This window comes from Dendropsophus ebraccatus, chromosome 1, assembly GCF_027789765.1.
Source record: "Dendropsophus ebraccatus isolate aDenEbr1 chromosome 1, aDenEbr1.pat, whole genome shotgun sequence".
NCBI lineage: Eukaryota > Metazoa > Chordata > Amphibia > Anura > Hylidae > Dendropsophus > Dendropsophus ebraccatus.
Genome location: NC_091454.1, coordinates 124,158,526 through 124,180,276, shown reverse-complemented (window position 1 = coordinate 124,180,276; position 21,751 = coordinate 124,158,526). Strand labels below are relative to the sequence as shown.

At 36.8% G+C, this 21,751-nt stretch overlaps 1 protein-coding gene across 1 annotated transcript in view; it reads left to right on the top strand.

Annotated features, from left to right (window-relative positions):
- SEMA3A (semaphorin 3A) overlaps nucleotides 1–21,751 on the top strand; it is a 200,898-nt gene that overhangs the window by 158,078 nt on the left and 21,069 nt on the right. Inside the window, exons 11-15 of the mRNA XM_069978371.1 lie at nucleotides 23–242; nucleotides 6,895–6,986; nucleotides 8,815–8,856; nucleotides 12,078–12,235; nucleotides 16,936–17,003. Coding sequence (XP_069834472.1) covers nucleotides 23–242; nucleotides 6,895–6,986; nucleotides 8,815–8,856; nucleotides 12,078–12,235; nucleotides 16,936–17,003 — 580 coding nt within the window. The remainder of the gene's footprint in view (nucleotides 1–22; nucleotides 243–6,894; nucleotides 6,987–8,814; nucleotides 8,857–12,077; nucleotides 12,236–16,935; nucleotides 17,004–21,751) is intronic.

The following is a 21,751-nucleotide window of genomic DNA, read 5'->3' as shown; positions in this document are numbered from 1 at the left end:
ACCTTCTATAATTGAACCTTAGTGCCCAAGCAAAACATTTGGAGGTTTTGACTCAACAAAGGATCTCCCAGATGAAGTTATTATGTTTGCCAGGAGCCACCCAGCGATGTACAACTCTGTTTTTCCTATCAACAACCGTCCAATCATAATTAAAACAGAAGTGGACTATCAGTTCTCTCAGATAGTAGTTGATCGTGTTGAAGCAGAAGATGGACAATATGATGTAATGTTTATTGGAACAGGTATTTTATTTATTTATACATTTATTTATTTATTTATAACTAAGCTGTACACATGATGTATAATTTGTCAAGAATACATGTAAGGAGGTGTAAACTTCAGACTAAACAGGAAAGCCTTAGGCAGCGATGAAAATCATGGTTAAAAGGAATAGCTTAAATATTAACACTGGGATGAGATCACAGTAAAGGGACGTGTGTAGGAAAGGATCCGTTTCATTCTGAGTGTGATATTATTGCTAAATGCCGCCATCAAAGTATGCAATTGGGTACTCAGGGTCAGTTTTCAGATTCCTGCGTTGTAAATCTCCTGACTCAGTTCAAATTGATGCCTGACATAAATCAGAAGAAAACTGAACACTGGTCTGAAGCTTTAGTTCCTAACATTTTACATCTGTGGGAAAGTCTTATAGTTAGTTCAGGAAGAGGGCATTTGTGGATTGAGAATTAAAGTGTGAAATAATTTTTGCTATGGGTGTTATGGTGTCGAGCTTTCAAAATTAGTTCCCTTTCTGCTAATCTGATTCTGTGGGAGCTATAAAACTTTCTCTGTCATTCACATGCAGTTTGACTCTACTATAGTTTCTAGCAACGGTGCTTTCAGAAAACTAAATGTGTAGTAAAAGAACATGTAGCATTAGGCACTATGGATAGATTATTTTGCTTTACAGTTGAATGCAATTATTGATAACCATACCTTTATTGATAAATATTAAATTATGTGATACTTGTGTTATTATTCCACTATTATACAAGTGTGATATTTACATGTTATTTTAGCTGCAGGTCAGAAATAGTGCAGGTGTTTTTGATCAATTATTTTAACTAGTCTTTCATCATGATCTTCACAATGCCTGTTCTTTTCCCTACAGCAAGCCAAATGATTGTTACTTTGTACAGGCTTGTCAACTTAGTTTAATGCAAATATCTTCTACGCAATCTGTATTTGTACATGCTACGCTTATTGTATTGTCCAAGCTAATTAAATGACACTTACAGTATTGCAAGCTAAGGCAGGTTTGCAGCCTATTTGTTGCCCCCAGACAATCAACATGTTTGTTGCATACGTAGAATAGTAACACTATTGAGTAGACACTTGGTTAAAGCTGACAGAAATGTTAATTAGCACATTGCTGCGAAATTTAACAAGATGGCTGTAGGATACTATAGAGCAATTTATCTGGCTGACCTGAACAAAGTGGCTATCAGTAAACACCTGTCCGAATGGTAATCTATTCTGCACCATTTGTCATGACAGATAAGGATTATATATCGAGCATTTCCAGAACAATGATATCCTCATAGCTCTGGTTTAACACCTCCATGCTTAATTATTAATTATGATGTTTAATTATTTATTATCGATAGTCTTCTCGTTACCAGTCTTTACAAACATGTCTGGGTTAAGGGACAGCTGTTCTTCATCTCCCTAAGTGGGAAGTAATATTCCAAATTAGACTGACTCTGGATGAATGAGTACTCCTTTCCTTCCTTAGATAATCCTCATCAATGTCAGTTTTAAGTCCCAACATTAAAACATAATGCTAGCCATCAAAACAACTGCATTTAAATTCTAAGACATTTTTATTTGTCTGCTAGAGATTTTCCTAGTAGTTTAAAAGGCTACAGTACATTGGATATAACACAAGAATACAAGGCAGAGCATCCAAAAATACAGTTCAGTGATAGGTCATAATTTGTATTCTTTGATCTATGTATAGAATAAAAAAATGTCTAAAATTTGCATTGTTCTATTTACCCTGTAGCTTGTGTGACTTACCAAGTGCAATCAATGTCTCAGTGGATCAATTCTCTAAATATATGACCTGAGGTAATATTTCAAATAGTGGAAGCGCTTCTGTCATTAAAGTGAATTAATAGCCCTCTTATCCTTTGGCCAAGCTAAAGTAAACTGGAGCCTATTGATCTTAAAAAAGTAGATGTTTTAATTTGTGTAAAAGTATTTGAAATTCTACTCTTCAGAATTTGATCTGCAGCTCAGATACAGTGCAACTTTGGTACCTGAGGCCTGAGCACAGTCTCCATAGTGATTAACTTATGTTACCTTTGACCTCTAAAGTTTCTGCAGATGCAGAGTCTCCAAAACTTACTTTATGTAGAGTATTCTTCAGAGAGAACCAATTCATTTTAATTAAGGTGCCCAGAGGTTAGTTGTCAAGTTTCACCCTTTACTTATCAAAGTCTGCATCTACCCTAAAACATTCATGGCATAATAAGTGCTGAAAGTTCGCACTACCCTATTTTGTTCTTGACACATTTTCTTTCAGAACTTAAATTAGATTTAGCATTCAAAATAATACTGTTCACATTTCTATGAAAAATGTTGTAATTTATCCATACTATTTTGCCTTGGGAAAACACCACAGCGCTCTGCTATACTACTACTAGGTTAATGATTGCTGTTAATCACATCAAGATTTGGGAATTTTATGGGATAACATGAATTCTATGAATAGTTTGTTGTTCTAGCATACAAATGCTTTTCCTCAAAATGCCCAGCTGTCCTATTCTTCTGGATTCCAGGATATTTCAAGCTGTTTTGCTGGCCTGATTTAGTTGCTTTGATCACAGAGTTCCTTTAGTGATGTTGCCGGTTTTAAATTGGGATACCATGGGCACAATGGAGAAAATTGTTACAAAAGACCACCATAAATGTAAAGACAACATTACCACTTTTAACTGCATCTTACACTATATCGTTATAGTTTATGGCAGATTACTATGTAAGATCTTGAACCATTGGAGGATCTTCTGGTAACTTTGGAGGAGTAGCCCACTTCAAGAGTTTCCAGTTCAAGGCCTTACTTGGACCCTCTATATAACAAACAATGGAAAAATTGACTAATATATACAATATATTCATTTAGATAGAAAGAAAGCTTTTGCACGAACTGCACCAGTGCATTACCATGTTATAACATAGCTTTTTATGGGCCTGGGTCCAGTAATGGCTGAGGCTCAGTTGTTGTTGATAACTTATAATTAGTAATAGAAATACATTCCATTTTTTATTGCTGTTGGTTGACACAGCTTCTTTATTGACACACATCCCAAATGTGGAATAAGGCAAAACTTTCTGATTTTCCCATACCAACCACACACAACTCAGCTTTCATTTTTCCAGAGTAATTTGAGGCTCTCTTATAGGCTTTCATTATAAACATTGACTGCTTGCATTAGCAGTTCAGAGTGAAGAGGAAGAGGCAGAGTGCGCACTACTGAGTCTAGGATTGGCGGGGATCTCAGCACCTGGACCCCCCCCCCCCCCCGCTGATATGCACTCTTGATAAGTCGCTATGACATGTCAGAAGTTTGTTTAAATGATAGGTATGCCTTAAGTGTTATTTAATTGAGCAATATACATCTTCTCAGCCATGACTCTAACTATTCAACTTTTATCAACCAGTATTTATCCAGTAGACACACCCAATGGCCAATAAGTCCACCTGCTCTAGAATAATGTACCAACAGCTGTCATTGCACTGGTGGGCGGCCAATATTCAAAATAACAGACGTCATTTTAAACAGAGGAAAAAACATTGTGTGAACATAGCCATTGTGTAGACAATGCTGTTATAATTCATTAGGCCATTTTGTATGTAATGAAACCAAATGTGATTATTTGGGCCTGCTGGGAGTCATGACCAGTTAAGTTGTGCATTCATGGTAGACCCATAGGCTTTCATGAGGCCCCCAACTGCCATGGAAGCCCAACTTTTAAATCACCCCCCTTTTCCCATTTTTCAAATAAATTACATAGATAAGATAGATAGTGATAAAAATATAGCTAAAAGTTAATATAATAACATATTTGGTATCATTACATCATCATAGAATTGTCTGAACTATTAATTATAAACTAGGTTTTTGATTCAGTACAGTAAATGGTTTAAATGTAAAATAATACTGAAGGCCGGAATTGATTTCATTTATGGAATCAATGGAAATATGCAAGTTAATGTTAGTTTTGTTAATGAAAATCACTGTGCTTATGATGACCCTTTTACTTTTCTGTGTCTTAGAAAACTGTATATGTCCTTTCATGAAAATAGTTTACTTAATTTATGTTGCATTATGGTATTTATTGCTCAATGCCATGTGTTGCTGGATACCACGGCCTATAGCAACCAATCAGATTACAGCTTCTTTTTACTAACCCCAGGAAGTATGACAAAACTTAACAAGAGAAGAATTAATTTCCTTACTATGATTTACTGTGGTTGATTAGTATCTGTATTAGGTTTCAGCACTCTCATACCAGTGAAGTATACAGTCTAATTTTTGTTTTGACATAGGGAAAAAATAAGTTAATAGCTTTTAAGATGAATATAAATAAAACATATTCTAACACAGATGTTTAAGGGATGATATCTATTTGTTTGCTGTAGTCATCCCCTTTCTATGATCAGTATTTAAAAGTACATAAAATACCTGTAAGTAAAACTGCATATGAGTATCCAGCACAGTTACAGTATAGAAATTATAATTCGGGAAAATGTTTGTTTCAGCATCTGATAAGAAGCAATTATTAACCTTCCTATTGTATACTGCTATTTGTCAGTATCTATAGTACATAAACAAATACTTTACACATTTGTGTTCCTGTCTGTCCCATGATTGGGAAAGGCTGTATGTTTTCAGGGCATGCCATGTAAGTTAAATGAAGTGCCTCCAGCATGCAGCTGCACGGATAGTGAAGTGTAAATTCAGCTGTACACTAGTTTGACAAGTGCCCTCAAAGATCAACAAAGATGTTATCTAGACCTTTGTACATATGTGACACTTTTTGGCCTTTGATATATGTACTGAAGTGTTTTGAAACAACCATAAAACACACAAAACTCATAAAAAGAACATGTATATTATATACAGTTTAGTTATACTGCTATTTTTTGGTACCACATTTAAAACGTCTAGGGTTTTTTTTTCTATATTTTTAATAAACAGTTAACACATGTACACACATCTGAAGCGTCAGTCATTAACCCCTTAACGACAAAGGGTGTATATTTACGTCCTATTGTTGGTAAGGGGCTTCAGAACGGGGCCGCACGGCGACCCTGCTCTGAACCGCCGCAGTCCCTGTGCCGCGTGTAGCCCGGGACTGTGGCTATTAGCGGGCACGGTCCGATCGCCGTGCCCGCTAATAAGGTTATCAGATGCAGCTGTCAAAGTTGACAGCTGCATCCGATTACCGGATCCAGTGCTTCCCTGGTGTCTAGTGGCAGAGATCGCTCCCCCGGGACGTTGTCCCTGAAAAGCGATCTCCGTATCTATTACCTGCTGGGGTCCGTTCCATGATGGCGCTGACCCCGGCTCAGCACTCGGCAGCAGCCGAAAGCAAACGAGTGCCTATCTCATTGATCTTTGCTGTATAACTATACAGCAAAGATCTCAATGAGAGATCAAAGTGTATATACTAGAAGTCCCCCAGGGGGGATTCTAGTATAAGTGTAAAAAAATAAATAAAGTGTTGTTGTCAATAAAAAGCCCCTTCCCTAATAAAAGTCTGAATCACCCCCCTTTTCCCAGGTTATAAATAAAAATAAATAAGTAATCGCCCGAACTATTAATTTATCCCATTCCCGATCTCGCACGGTAAATGGCGTAAGCGCAAAAATTGCACATTTTTGGCCGCATCAAATCCAGAAAAATTGTAATAAAAAGCGATCAAAAAGTTGGATATGCGCAATCAAGGTACCGATAGAAAATGACACCTCACACAGCCCCATAAACCAAAGGATAAAAGCACTATAAGCCTGGGAATAGAGCGAATTTAAGGAACATATATTTGTGAACAATGGTTTGAATTTTTTACAGGCCATCAGATAAAAGAAAAGTTATACATGTTATATATCGTTGTAATCGTAACAACTTCTGGAACATATATAACAAGTCAGTTTTACCCCAGGGTGAATGGCGTAAAAACAAATACCCCCAAAATAAACAAAATGCATTTTTTTTTTTCAATTTCACTACACATTTATTTTTTTCTGGTTTCGCAGTGTACTTTATGAAAAAATTCAGCCTGTCATTGCAAAGTACAATTAGTGGCGCAAAAAATAAGGGCTCATGTGGGTTTCTAGGTGGAAAAGTGTAAGTGCTATGACCTTTTAAGCACAAGGAGGAAAAAACAAAAACCAAGAATCGAAATTGGCTCTGTCCTAAAGGGGTTAAAGTAAATCAATAGGTAAAAACTTTAGCATTTCAGATATTTTGCCACTTCCTGTTTGGAGTTTAAAGGCTGCCTTTAAATAATTGAAGCCAAAGTAAAAATAAAGAGATAACACATTATATTGCCTGCTTCTACAGTACATTGATTTTTCCAGAATTTTATGTTTAATTTAGAATATTTTTCTTTGAGTGATTAAGTAGATATTAGTCTTCTTTCTTAGTAAAATAATGTTGCCCTCTTTTTTTGATAACATGACAGTGATTGAATGAATTCAGGTTTGAAGAACCGGTAATACAAATAAAGAGGGTGTAGCAGTATTTATTTTGTGTGCTGTTGGTGATACTTTATGTCATGCGTATACCACCATTTCACAAATAAACTTAACGTCTTAAATCTTTATATATTTGTCATATTTTTCAGCTATCATAACATGAAAAATGTTTTCCTTTTTTTCTCCAGACATTGGGACTGTTTTAAAAGTTGTTTCAGTTCCCAAGGAGACTTGGCATGATTTAGAGGAGGTACTTCTGGAAGAAATGACAGTGTTCAGGGTATGTATACTATATTTTTAGCAATACAAATGGCCCATGCATTCGTTACAAATATACTAGTATAGATTCATACTAGAACACACACAGATTTAGAATACAGAATTGGATGTAGCACTTGATGTCATATTATGTACAGCAGTGCCTTGGATTATGAGCATAGTTTGTTCTGGGACCGTGCTTGTAATCTAAATCCACTCTTAAAGCAAAGCAAATTTTCCCATAAGAAATAATTGAAATGCAGACAAATGGTTCCACACCCAAAAAATATTATTTTTTTTTTTCTAAATAACTTGTAAAAGAAATGAAACAAACATTTAGAAACAGCTGAATATGTCATAAGTTACTGTACAGTAATAGAGAGGGTGGGAAACACAAGGGCGAACAGAGACTGCAGGGAGCATGAAGGAAGGAGCAGGGCAGATGTGGGCACAGTATAGCAGCACTCTTTGTCTGGTGAGAGAGGGGTTAAAGCTATGAAGAGATTATCTCCACCGTCCTGTCCCCTGATGTGAGCCCCAGCCTGGAGTGCATCTGCCATGATTTGGAAGGTGTTGGAGACTTCCTGGGTCAGAGTACAATGCTACAGAGCCCGCTATGCAGACCATGCCTCGCCCCCACTTCCTCTCCCATCCAGTACAGGGAGCTCTTAAACCAAAGCAATGCTCTTAAGCCAAGTCACAATTTTGAAAAACTGTGTGCTCTTTTTGTAAAACGCTCTCAATCCAAGTTACTCTTAAACCAATGTACCACTGTATGGGTATTTTTCCCTATAGAGAATTCTTGTCTGGAAGAATACAATGCCTCACAGTCTCCATGCAGCAGAGTGCCAGTGGTTCAGCAATTGCCATGTACTGTACATGAGCCCAACTATGAAATTGTTTCATTAAATTATGTCCTGTTTTATATTAGAAAGCAATTTACTGCGAGTAATAACTCTGGCATTGTGTCTAGTTGGGTGGTTGGTATAAACTGGCAATTTAACCAACGCTACCACTGAAATACCTAACATACTGGGCCACTAATTTGACTGTTATAATTTTTAGACATTATGAGTGGAAAATAAGTGGGTTTAAGTAAACTACTCCTTATTGCTGTGAAAGTTTTCTACACAATAGTTATATTTCTCGATTCTCTTAATCTTTTTGTTTCTTTGCCAAATTCTTTTATTTGCCTTTGCGATTATATTCTGTAACAAAGAAGTGAGCTCTTCTCAGCCCTTTGAAATATTATTTCTACATGGATAAGCACATATTGCATGTGCTTTATGAAAGTCTCTCTGAGGCATCCTGCAGGTGTTTTTAAAATCCAGTGTTAATATAGGCTGCTTAGAATATGTGAGCAGAAATACTGTATGTGAAAGCCTTGGTGAGCATACCAATTTATATTCATGCCCAAAACAGCTCTGAAATTAGAATAAATCAGGGGGGAAAAAGTGTAATGACAACTATTTGTTACATTTGCATTTGCAACATAAACATTTTTTGTTTGATGTTAGGGCTATGATCAGACAACGTACTTCTTATAAAAATAACAGTCAGTCTTTTCATAATGAAATGATTTGCACTAAAGTCAGTGCAAACAACGGCCATTGTTCACACAACCTATTAAACAACGGCCGTTGTTTGCTACAACCATCAAAATAATGATCATGTCAGTTATTTCCAACTGCTGCCTATAGACTTCAATGCAATTTGCATTTAAAACAACAACCATTGTTTTGAGTGCCAAAAAACAGGCATTGTTTATACAACATGTGAACATTATTTACAAGCATAGATGATGTTAATTAGACTAAGCCAATCTATTTTTTTTGTGCTTTTTTCTCCAGGAACCAACTACAATTTCCTCCATGGAGATTTCCACAAAGCAAGTATGCAGTGACTTTTACTTCATTTATTATATTTCTATTATTCTATAGGTGTAGCATCTTGGTTGATCTAGCTCTTGGCTAATATAATAACAAATCCATTTATTTTAATTTCACATAAGCTGGTTTTTGAACAGCATCATTCAAGAACACGTAAAAAGGAAACTATTACATACACTCATTGCTCATAAGCTCAATGTAAACTTGTCAGCTGGTAGACTGTGAGCTTGCTCCAAAGTCTATCTTGGATTCTAATGCAGGCCTATAATTTTTCCATGTATAGAAACATATCTTAAAAGGAAATACATCTTTAATGTTAGTTTAAAACTGGTCCCATAATTACAAATAAAGCTATGTTCACACTATGTTTACCAGCGTTCACTGCATAGTAACAGACGCTGTTAAACCCCTGGCTGCAGGGCTGCTTTCAGCACGTTTCTGCAGCCAATACCTCTGTATCGGTTGCAGGAACATTTTTTTTTTTTACAATTGACTTGCAAATCAATTAACTATTCTCTTCAATGTAAAGTAAGGTGCGAGTCAACTTTACATTGTGTGAACAGCTATTATTTCCAGGGGCTGTTAAGTGGACTGATACTTTAACCAACTTTACATAGCATACAAATATAACTCCACAATGTCTCCATAAAATAAGCTGATATGGTGAATGAACATTGTAATATAACCATATTACAACCACATTATCCAGTCCTATTTACTGGAAACTATTTACCTATGTATTTTTAAACTTGGAAAGCAGATTTTAAACTAAAACATTAAATGTCCTGCTGTCCCATGATACTTTTGTTCACGCTCAAATGCAGTGTTCTGAAATTCCAGATGAAGCTATGCATAATACATAGGCAAAACAATGTGAAAAAGAATTTATATTAAATGAGGATTATGGTGAGGCTGTCGTGTCATTTATGCCGCCATTGAATACGAATGCTAAATTATTTTTCACTATTGCATTTGTATGATTTAAGGTTAAGGCACACAATGAAGGCAGGATATCTCTGGCTCTTAAGTGCTGTATTACCTGGATATTACAATGGTTTAAACACACACCGTAATGCAGCTTGGAAACAGCTTGCACTATCCATATGTTTTTTTTTGTATGTTTGAGTTAATTGTATTTGGCAATAGAACATGTTTAATTTGAGAGCAAGGAAGGATCTGTTGTGCTGGCAGAACTACAGTTAAATGCATCAAAATATATACTCTGCTTTACTGCGGAAACACAACTTCAGGCTTCAAGGCTTTCTGTCTGTCTTGGACAGTTTGACATTAAGTGACTGGGGATTGCTTTCTCCCATAATGTAAGTGGTATTTGTCATAGTGCCCAGATACTGTATTTATTTGTAAGTGTAGAATTGCTCATAGAGAATCACATGTCGTACAGCTAGTATACTGTAGTAATAATATAATGTATGTAATGTTCTGGATATTGTAAATAACCATATGGATGCAGTGTTCTACATTAATAGGACAAAAATGATTTCAAGTTAGTTAATTCAGTTTATGCACTGCAGTTAATGGAGCAACTACAAGACTCTTGAGCAAATAAAAATGAAACGAGTTAGTTACAGAGGTGCAGCGATTTTTGGGAAAATACATGTGCAAGACTGTTACTTCTACAAACACACTTTTTTATTATTTTTTTTTAACATAAAAACATCTGAGTAAATAGTGTGCTGTATGTACTTACACAATAATATATCTGTAATAGTATGGTACTTGCAAGCAAATATCTTGTCTATGTCAGTAAATAAAAAAAATAAATAATGTCCTGAATAACCAAGTTAGTGGCTTCAGTGATGAATGTTTAAAGGGGTTTTCCAGACTTTATAACCATTTAAAAATGTAGAGGTGACACTTTAAAAATAAAGAAGGCAAAAGTGGAGAAAAAATGTCCATTTTTGCCGTGATTTAACTGACTGCAATGGCAATGCCTTGAAGTCAATGGGAAGACGGACGTCCAATGCACACAATGCATTGAAAAACAGACGTTTCTGCCGCGGACATCAAAATAATGAACATGAACATTATTTTCGAACGTCTTTTGCAAACAGCGGACGTTTTTTATTAGTTGTTCACACACAGTTCTACTTTTGTCACCGGTTTTTTCCCATTTTTACTATTAAATTTAATGGACTTTTAAATTAAGACACACCCAAAGTCCAATTAGTAATCCCAAACTAAAATAATGTGCAAACATCAGTCCTTGCACTAAGGGGAGGCCAGGCTGCTTAAAAACATCCGTTATTTTAGATTCAAAATAACGGACGTAATTTTAAATGGAGCTGAAAAAACGTTGTGTAAACATAGCCGACCAGTGTTTCTTGGTCCCCACTAAGGTTCACTTCTTTCTTTTTCTGATGACATTTTATTTTGGTAGGAAATGCCTACTCAGCCAATCACTAGGCTAATTGGAAATTTTCTGCACACATAGGCACGCATGTTCACGCAATGTCTAAAAAAGAAAAAAGCGTCCGCTTTCTGTGTTTAAAAAGATGTACGTTATTGCATCATTTTAATTGGCTTGACTAAAATGCATTGAATTCTATGGAATAATGGACGTCTTTTTCACACATTGTATTGAATGCGTCCGCCTCAAAAGACGTCCATCATTCAATACAATGTGTGAAAAAGACATCCGTTATTCCATAGACTTCAATGCATTTTAGTAAAGCTAATTAAAACGATGCAATAACGGTTGTCTTTTTGGACGTTGTGTGAACATAGCCATAAAATGTCATTGAAAACAGGAAGAAGCAGTGGGAATCTTGAGACATCTAAAGAGCAGCTGAAGGGGATCTGGCCTGTTGAGTATGCCTTTTTTATTTTTAAAGCTCTCCCACTGCATTTTAAAATATTTATTGTGTCTTAAAACCCTTTAAGGAGTTTTCATATTTAAATTATGTGGAGGGACACCTCCTTGGTCTCCCCTCTACTAGAAAAACTACAAAGCTATAAAACATCCTGTAGAACTCACCATGTGAATATATTTCATTTCAATGAACACCATGTTATATAAAATTTCTGTCCCTCTCTTTTTCTCTAAACTAAGTTACAGTAAACATAGAGGTATGTCAGTAAAACAAACAAAAAAGAATGTTTCTTACTGTTATGTCCATCAAATCATAGGAAACATATATAATCAATGAAAGACTTTTACCATGCAATTTCTTCCTCTAATTTAGCTCTTAACATCTATTTTACAGCAACAACTGTACATTGGTTCACCGATGGGAGTTTCCCAGATCCCTTTACACCGCTGTGATGTTTATGGAAAAGCATGTGCTGAATGTTGTCTTGCCAGGGACCCCTATTGTGCCTGGGATGGTTCTTCATGCTCCCGCTACTTTCCTACTGCTAAAAGGTGATAACCTCTAAGACATACTGCTTATTGTATTAGCCTGTAGAGTATTACACTCTGTGTGCCTTTAACATTCTTCTGACATGTCATAATCTCCATAACATATGGCTGCTTGGTGTTATAGGAAAGAAAGCAAAGAGGGCAGATGGTATGTGCTGCTGAGTTTTATTTTATGGCTTGAAATGAAATGCCTCAAACATACATATGTCCATTTGTCCTGAAGCAGCCTCGGAAAGCAAAAAAATTAACTAAGTAAAGGAGCACAATGATAAAGACGCATTATCATGAAAGGTCATCATACCGATTTATTCATTAATTATCATATAATTGAATGACTCATAATCACTGCCTTTGAAGCAGCGTTCCTCCCTCATTCATTACATATCAAAGAGCTGAGACCACAGTTGATCGCAGACAAAGTTACCACTTAGCTGCATGAAAATGCTTTGTGGCTCCTATTTCATAAACTCATGTGTTGACTTAATTTCCACATATGACATTTGTTTGATATTCTTCTGTAATTCTATAAATAGATTGCCATAATTACTCTGCGCTATTCTTTGAAATGTTTGACTAAAAATAATGAAGGGGAATTTTCCTGAGAAGCCACTTGTGCCCGTGGTTTATTTTGATATATTACATGGTTAGAGTGGGCAGCCGAATGTAATAAAACAAATGAATTCTCTGCTTAAGAAAACAATCACATTTGCAATGGGATCTCAAATTTAAATGTTATTGCTTTCTATTGAAAATGTCCTTGAACAAATTGAATCACCTCTGTGCAATTGTGCAATCTGTTCTTAGCATGCACAAAGTAGACTGTAAGTAATCTATTCAATAAACAACCTTCCAAGGCATAGGAGACGCAGTACACTTCCTTTTTAGCCTTTGTATGAAATGACTTTGATCCCCAGCAGAAAATAACTGATTATCCCTATATAACAGCTGACATGACTGATGCAACCGAGTGTCTCTACACCAAGAATACTTGACTTTTGTATACAGGAAGCTGAGTGAGATGATTAGAAGCGGATTTACAGCTCTGTTCTCAGACTAATCCCCTTTGCTGTGTCCTGACTTTGCAAATCCTCTAGCCATTTTCTACAATGACATTTTTACCATTTACGCCAAGCTTTGTGTGCTCAGCTTTTGTTTATGAATGGACTTCTACAAATGTTAGATATTTTTTAAAAAGAATTATATAGAAAATATAAAAAAAATAAAAGGTAAAGTCTTCTATTTAGGCTATTTGTACTCATAAATAAAGGATTTACATCATATAAAAACAGTAAAGATTTCAATAATCCCTTTATAAATAATGGGCATTGCACACAACAATAATGCAGCAACATGTTATTCATATGGTGCATTGCTATAGCTTTATAAATAATGTTAATTATTATTGCGGTTATTGTGTGAAATGAAACATTTTATGGAACGCCTAGACAAACTAATGATTTTCGCTAGTGGGACGTCACTTCGCGTTTCAGACATTTTCTATGCAGTCTATGCAATCCCAAAAAGAAAACAGGCGAAGTATAAAATAGTTAATGAGAAATGTTAACGCAAAGTGTAACATACTCCAGTATTTAAATTTACATGAAATAACTGTAAGGCTATGTTCGCATAACATTTTTTCCTCTCTGTTTTTGATAAGTGAAGTCCGTCATTTCACCGATTGGCCGCCCGTCAGTTCAGTGTAGGCTGTTGGTACATTATTTTATTTTAGGTGGACTAATTACCCTTCTAGGGTATATGCACACTGAGCAAATCTCGAGGAATTGAAGCAGAATGTTTTCAGGCAGAATTCAAGCAGAATTTAAGCCCCCCATTGCCTTTTATAGGATTCCTCCAGCAGATCTACAACAGAAAATTCTGCTCGGAAATTCTGCAGTGTGAACAACAGAGCAGAAAACCCATTGAACACAATGGGACTTTGCTCTGTACATATTTTACGGGAGGAATTTCAAGCTGAAATTCCTCTTCAATTCCTGACCTAATCCCTCGCCTTTTCCTCAGTGTGCCATACCCTAAATGTGTCCTTAATTGAAAATCCCATTGAATTCAATAGTAAAAATGGTTTAAGGATGTGAAAAAAGAAAAACTATGGGGGAAAGACTAAAAAATAACATGTCTGTGCAAACAACATCCATCAGTTTATACACTGTGTGCATTGGACGTCTGCTATTCCATTGACCTCAATGCATTGCTTTGAAATCAGTTATATTGCAGCAATAACGGAGGTCTTTTTAAGTAGAAAATGCGGCCGCCTTTTCTCTTTTTTTTTAACATAGCCTTAGAGTGAAGCCTTAATCTTACCCTCAACTGTCTCTGACCACTTAGAACACTCCCATTGGTAAGAGCAACCCCAAACACAGAGGCACATACATTCCTGAATTAGTACAGGAGGATACAGATCATGCAAAGTGATGGGCCAGTACCTGAAGCTTGCAAGGTAGTGGAGATAACATGCAGTAGGCATTCAGGGATACTGTAGGTCCACAGATCAGTTGTCAAAAGGTCAAGCAGGATAGTCTGGCAGCAGAAGCCAAGTGTAAGGGCCCTATTCCACCGGACGATTATCGTTTGCATAATCGTTAACGATTAACAATCTCAAACGACCGCTATTGCGAAAGACCTGAAAACGTTCCCTCATTTCCATGGAACGATAATCGTTACTTATGATCATAATTGCGATCGTTTTTCTTCGCTATTTATTCGCCATTGCGTTCGTATCTATTGCGAACGACTGAACGATGTCTTATTCGATGCAAATGATTTGCGAACGTTTTGCGAACAAGCAACGACAAAAATAGGTCCAGGTCTTATAAAGCGATCAACGATTTCTCGTTCGGTCATTAATCGTTAACTGCATTTCAACCGAACGATTATCGTTTAGATTTGAACGATTTAACAATAATCTGAACGATAATCGTCCGGTGGAATAGGGCCCTAAGTTCCAAGGTCTAATAACCAGAAGGCTTGTCCTAATGGGAAAACGGAAGGCTCTGGGAAACCTTCATGGGGACCAAATTGTGATGGCCAGGCAACTCAGGGAGCAGGGCCGATACTCCTCATGTGTGACTTGATGATTACATGTAAATCTCTGTAATGTCAGATTTTTTTTATGTTTATACCCTCAGGATTGTGAAGTTCTCTGGAAAATGTTGGCACTTTATAACTAAAATTATAACTTTATTACTACAATTGTTGGGCTGTGCACTCTTGCACCCTGCCTATCAATGCTGTATGCATCTGTGCATCTGTGTAGCACTCGGCCCATCAAATATTGTTTACATTGTCAATCAGAGTACAGCTATGTTCACACAATGTCAAAAATAGAGAAAAGGTGGCCGATTTTTAAATTTAAAATAAAATCTGCTATTGCCGCTATTTAACTGACTGCTATGGCAATGCATTGAAGTCAATGGAAAGATGGACGTCCAATACACACAATATATTGAATAACGGACATTTTTACCGCAGACGTCATGATCATAATGACATGATCATTATTTTCGGACGTCTTTTGCAAACAGCAGACGTTTTTTATTAGTTTTTCACACACAGTTTTGCTTTTGTCACCATTCTTTTTCCGTTTTTAATATTAAACTCAATAGACTTTTCAATTAAGCCACACCCAAAGGCCAATTAGTATCCCAAACTAGAATAATGTACCAACACCCGTCACTGCACTAAGGGGAGGCCAGACAGCTAAATGACATCCGTTATTTTCGACTCAAAATGACGCACATCATTTTAAACGGAGCTAAAAAAAAATACAGGAGCAGGGACTCTGGCTATTGAGAGGAGTCCTTGCTCCTATACATACATTCTATGGTAAAAGAAAAAGTAATACACCTCATGTTATTTATATATTAATTATGCTGCCTTCATAATTATAACTATATTGATTGAAAAAGTACATGTTCACATCAGTTTTTATTGTTTTGGAGTTTTGAAACAGATAATAAGACCACTTTAAATTCGTAAAGCCTGCTACGAAAAGCTGAAAAATGAAATACCCTTTGAACAATGCTTCTCTTTCTTATTGAGCAAAATGTCAGCAGTTTGCAGGCTGAGATCAATATTTCCAATTGTCCTGGAAGAAGCTGCACACACCTTCTCAGCAAACATATTCTGAATAACATGTATTGATCTTTGTGTGACATGCTATTAGATGTGTAAAGAACTTGATCAGAAACATGACAAAGGATTACAATAAAACGAGGACCCGTCTTTTCTAAATCAAATATGGAACAATTTAAATGTGCTTGTCTAGCTTTTCTGAAAGAACATTGCCTTTGAAATATGACAATTGGACATGAATTTGGTTATTTGACTACATAATATGCTAAATTATCTCTTACCTTAAAATAGGAGCAATATTTTAAAGGTTTCTTTAGCTTTTCTTCAGACAATAGATAATAATGAAAATACACAGTAGCTCACTGTACACTGTTAAGTACATTATGCAATGACTATAGAATGTAATTAGTTGGCTGATCAATGGGGGGCCCACCCTTTCTCCCATCTCCTGTGCAGATCAGCTACTTGGGGCCCACTGATCTGTAACTACTGCTTAGGCGCAGCTTATATTAAGCATTTAAATGAATAAACTATTTGGAACTATTTTACCTCATACAATGATTTTGTCTTTAAGTGGGAATGCAAATAATCTTTTTCTTTGGCTTTTTTTTTAGGCGCACAAGAAGACAAGATATCAGAAATGGAGATCCTCTAACACACTGTTCAGATTTACAACATCATGGTGAGTAAAGTCGGATAATTAATTTGCAGTTTATGAGAAAGAAAGCTAGAGAGTTATTACATATGCTAATATACCTCTCTAGAAACTAAGAGAGAGCTTTCCATAAAACACTTAACAATTCATTTATTATCAAGCTTGACTATAATCAGTGGAAAATTCTTAAAGGAAATCTAGCACTTACCTTGCACATAAGAGTTTCTTTCCTTGTGTAGTTCAAGCCCATGGCACTGATTCAAGTGATGTGCCACTTTATAAAATCTGAGGTCTGATTCTTGAAATATGGGACAAGGAAATCAATATACTGGGAATACTTAGCAATAGAAACAGAAGACCCGCACAGGTACAGTAGCTCATAAAAAAAAATCCAACCCTCTGCGCATGGCCAGAGCGGAATAAGGCCTGGTCAACAGTGGTGCTCGGACAGAGATAATGCACAACAGAGGAAGGGAAACCCGAAAAACGTTGATGGCATGAGTGTGAGCAACAGGTCAGCAGATTATTCTCAGTTAAAGAAAAAAGAAGACTCAAAACAAACTGTGGCAGTATCACTACAGCACCAGCTGTGTGATGATTAGAGATGATCAAACAAAGGGAAATCTTTGGTTCGATCGAACTCTAACCTTCTCGAACCTTCAGCATTCGATTCTCGATGCTTTCCCGTTCCGTGGGGAAGATGGAGACTGCCCAAGTACTGCCTGGAGAACAGGGATACAGCCTATTACCTAGGCTGTATCCCTGTTTTCCAGGCGGTACTCGGGCAGTCTCCACCTTCTCCACGGAACGGGAAAGCATTGGGAATCAAATGCTGAAGGTTCGTGAAGGTTTGAGTTCGATCGAACCTAAGATTTCCTGATGTTCGACCATCTCTAGTGATGATATGATTAAACAGAGATATATTATAAGATTGGTTAAACATCTTACCATGTATGGCTAGGTTCACACGCCAATTTTTTTTTTTTTTGCCATTTGCTTGCAGTCTGTCATTTTGAGGCCAAATAGTGTCTGTTATCTTGCAATGACATCTGTGTTTTCAAAATTTGGTCTCAAAATGACAGAAGTCCAAAACGACGGCCGTTAAATGGCCTATTGCTGGCAAACTCTATCCTGAAAGCATCTACAGTAGTTACCTTTCTCATAACATTTTTCTTTCTGAGTTTTCTTTTCTTTTTTTCCCACATAAAACCAGTTAATTTAAAAATGCACCGATACACTGTTGAATTTCCAGCATTGTAGAATAAGGCATCTGTTCAAATGGGTTTATAATGTAATAGGGAAAACAAAGGAATACAAACAACATATGGTCTAATCTAACCATAACGCAAAAGCGTAAAATGATGTCAATTTCCACACAACTGATTCATATCAAAATAAATGACTGTACATAATGCTTACATAGTACTAGTGTGAAAGTGCAATGATTGTAGTTAACTGTTTGTTCTTTCCCCCCACTTTGAGAGTTTGTTCTCCCCCCCCCCCCCCCCCCCAGATGAGAAAAAAAGAGAGAATGTGAAAGGGGGACAATTTCTGTATGGCACTATAGTGGACACTATATAAATGTTACAGATTTTTTTTCACAATTTTATTATTATGATTAAATATTATTATTTGTAATATTGTTAACTTATAGAGTAAAAATGTAAATGTCATTTTTCTTGATCTGTAGAATCTAATGATTTTTTTGTATAGACCCCCCTTTTCACTTTTTCTTTTTTTGCTTATTTATTTTACTTCCCAAACTTTAAATACTTTATCCGTTGTTCTTATTATTCTATCACTGTATGGGTTTTAATGCTCACACAAAATGGTAAACGTGCATTTTTTTCACAGGTTATTAACCTTCAATAATAAACACTGTTGCCTGATCTGCACAATGCCAAGTTTATTATTGTATTTTGTGGAATTTTGACCATTATTCACATTTTCCTTGGTTTAATGGCCAAGTGGAGGTTAGCAAGTAATCTAATATTTCATCTCTGCATCCCTTTAGCTGCATACATCATTTATATAACCACTTTTCATAAACAATGTTACATTGCATTTGTGTTAAAATGAATTTTGGGAACAGAGACAATTTTGTGTATTATATTCTCACACATCTAAGTACTATACAAAAAAAAACTCTGTTTTTACTGCTTAACCTCTTAAGGACATAGGACGTACCGGTACGTCCTATGTCCTCACTTGCACTTCAAAGCAGGGCCGCTTTGAAGTGCCGCGATCCCGGGTGCCGCGTGTAGCCCGGGACCGCCGCTATTAGCGGGCACGGTCTGATCGCCGTGCCCGCTAATTAGCTAATCGGAGGCAGCTGTCAAAGTTGACAGCTGCCTCCGATTACCGGAGGCAACGTTTCCCTGGTGTCTAGTGGGGGAGATCGCTCCTCCGGGACCTTGTCCCGGAGGAGCGATCTCCGTTACTGATGCCGGCCGGGGACGCGTCCAAGATGGCGCCGTCCTCGGCTCGGCACTCGTTCGTTTTCGGCTGCAGCAGCCGAAAGCAAACGAGTGCCGATCTCATGGATCTCTGCAGCATATCTATGCTGCAGAGATCTCAATGAGAGATCACAGTGTATATACTAGAAGTCCCCCATGGGGGCTTCTAGTATATGTGTAAAAAAAAAAAAAAAAAGTGTTGTTAATAGTAAAAAGCCCCCTCCCCTAATAAAAGTCTGAATCACCCCCCTTTTCCCAGGTTTTAAATAAAAGTAAACAAATAAATAAATAAATAAACATGTTTGCTATCGCCGCGTGCGTAATCGCCCGAACTATTAATTAATCACATTCCTGATCTCGTACGGTAAACGGCGTCAGCGCAAAAAAATCCCAAAGTGCAAAATTGCGCATTTTTGGTCGCATCAAATCCAGAAAAAAATGTAATAAAAAGCGATCAAAAAGACGTATATGGGCAATCAAGGTACCGATAGAAAGATCAAATCATGGCGCAAAAAATGACACCTCGCACAGCCCCATAGACCAAAGGATAAAAGCGCTATAAGCCTGGGAATGGAGCGATTTTAAGGAACGTATATTGGTTAACAACGGTTTGAATTTTTTACAGGCCATCAGATACAATATAAGTTATACATGTTATATATCGTTTTAATCGTAACGACTTGAGGAACATGCATAACAAGTCAGTTTTACCCCAGGGTGAATGGCGTAAAAACACATTTCCCCCAAATAAAAGAAATGCGTTTTTTTTTTCAATTTCACCACACTTCGAATTTTTTTCTGGTTTCGCAGTGTACTTTATGCAAAAATTCAGCCTGTAATTGCAAAGTAAAATTAGTGACGCAAAAAATAAGGGGTCATGTGGGTTTCTAGGTGGAAAAATGCAAGTGCTATGACCTTTTAAACACAAGGAGGAAAAACCGAAAACGTAAAAACGAAAATGGGCCATGTCCTTAAAGGGTTAAAGTCACACTGTCACCCCCTATTTGCATTTTGATTGCTCTCCACAGGTGTAAAGGGTAAATGTTACAGCTTTCATTACTTATTTTATATCACACCTCATGGTGCTTGTTCTGGTAACAAGTTGTTTTTATCACCTGTGGATTGGTATATGTTGGCGGGGCCTCGCGTCCTTTGTGCCAGACCACTCCACCCCTAGCGCCACTTAGCCCTGCCCGGCGGAGAGATGTGGCACAAAGGCCGCAAGGCCCCGTCCACATATACCAATCCACAGGTGATAAAAACAATCACCCTGAGGTATAATATAAAATAAGAAATGAAAGCTGTAACATTTACCCTTTACACCTGTGGAGAGCAGTCAAAATGCAAATAGGGCATGACAGTGTCACTTTAAGAGAATGTGGCAGAGGAAATCAGAATAATATGCAGGGCATCAGTGTCACAAGTAGCTCAACTAGGGCTCCCTTAAGGTGAATGCCTCTCCATTAGCTTGAGGCAAGGAATTAAAGATTATATTTTACATGTAACCTTCTAAAATGACTCTAAATAAAAAAAAGGGGTCATCATGATTGTGTATAATTTAATATCCACATGTTTAACTTTGTAATGACAGTAAACCCTTTGGACAGGCAAGAGATTTTATTGAGAGACAGGGGTGTGCTAAACCATGGAATCTGGAGGAGTTTAGTGTTTATGTTTTAAAAAAGAGTATTACATTTGACATCTAAGCCTAGCTTTTGCCGCTACAAAAGATGGCTACAGGAATATTATTATCCATTGGGAGAGCCATTAACTATTTAATTCCTAGACCTTATGGGAGGAACATCTTGAATGAACTTGAACGTTCTTTTGAATTTTTACAGTCCATTCTGATTGATAGAGGCCTGTCGATTGTCCCTGCTCCTGTACACAATTACCTGAATCACAAAAAAAAAAAAAGTTGTGACCTAGTCAAAAATCTTGTAATTGACATGGTTTGCTACATGACCTGTCTAGGTCCATTGCTTGGTCCTATGCTTAAAAAGTAGAGGAGGCAATACAGAAGTGCTAGTCTTTCTGTTATCTTTTTTATTTTATAACTGTTTTTATTGTGTATTGACATCTGTATGTGACATCTGTTAAAGGCCTGTTAAACCTAGGGAGAAACTACATTTCAAGGATTCATTTGGGAAGCATTTTGTAATGTATAATAATAAGTGGTGAACACAGATGATAGGAAGCCCCTATAACAGAGCTCAAACTGGGCCCTGTAATTACTGAGCTTTGCTTTAAAACCTAGCAGAGGATGGCAAAGGGGCAAATTTATTCGACACTGGCATACAAGTACACTGGGCTTATAAA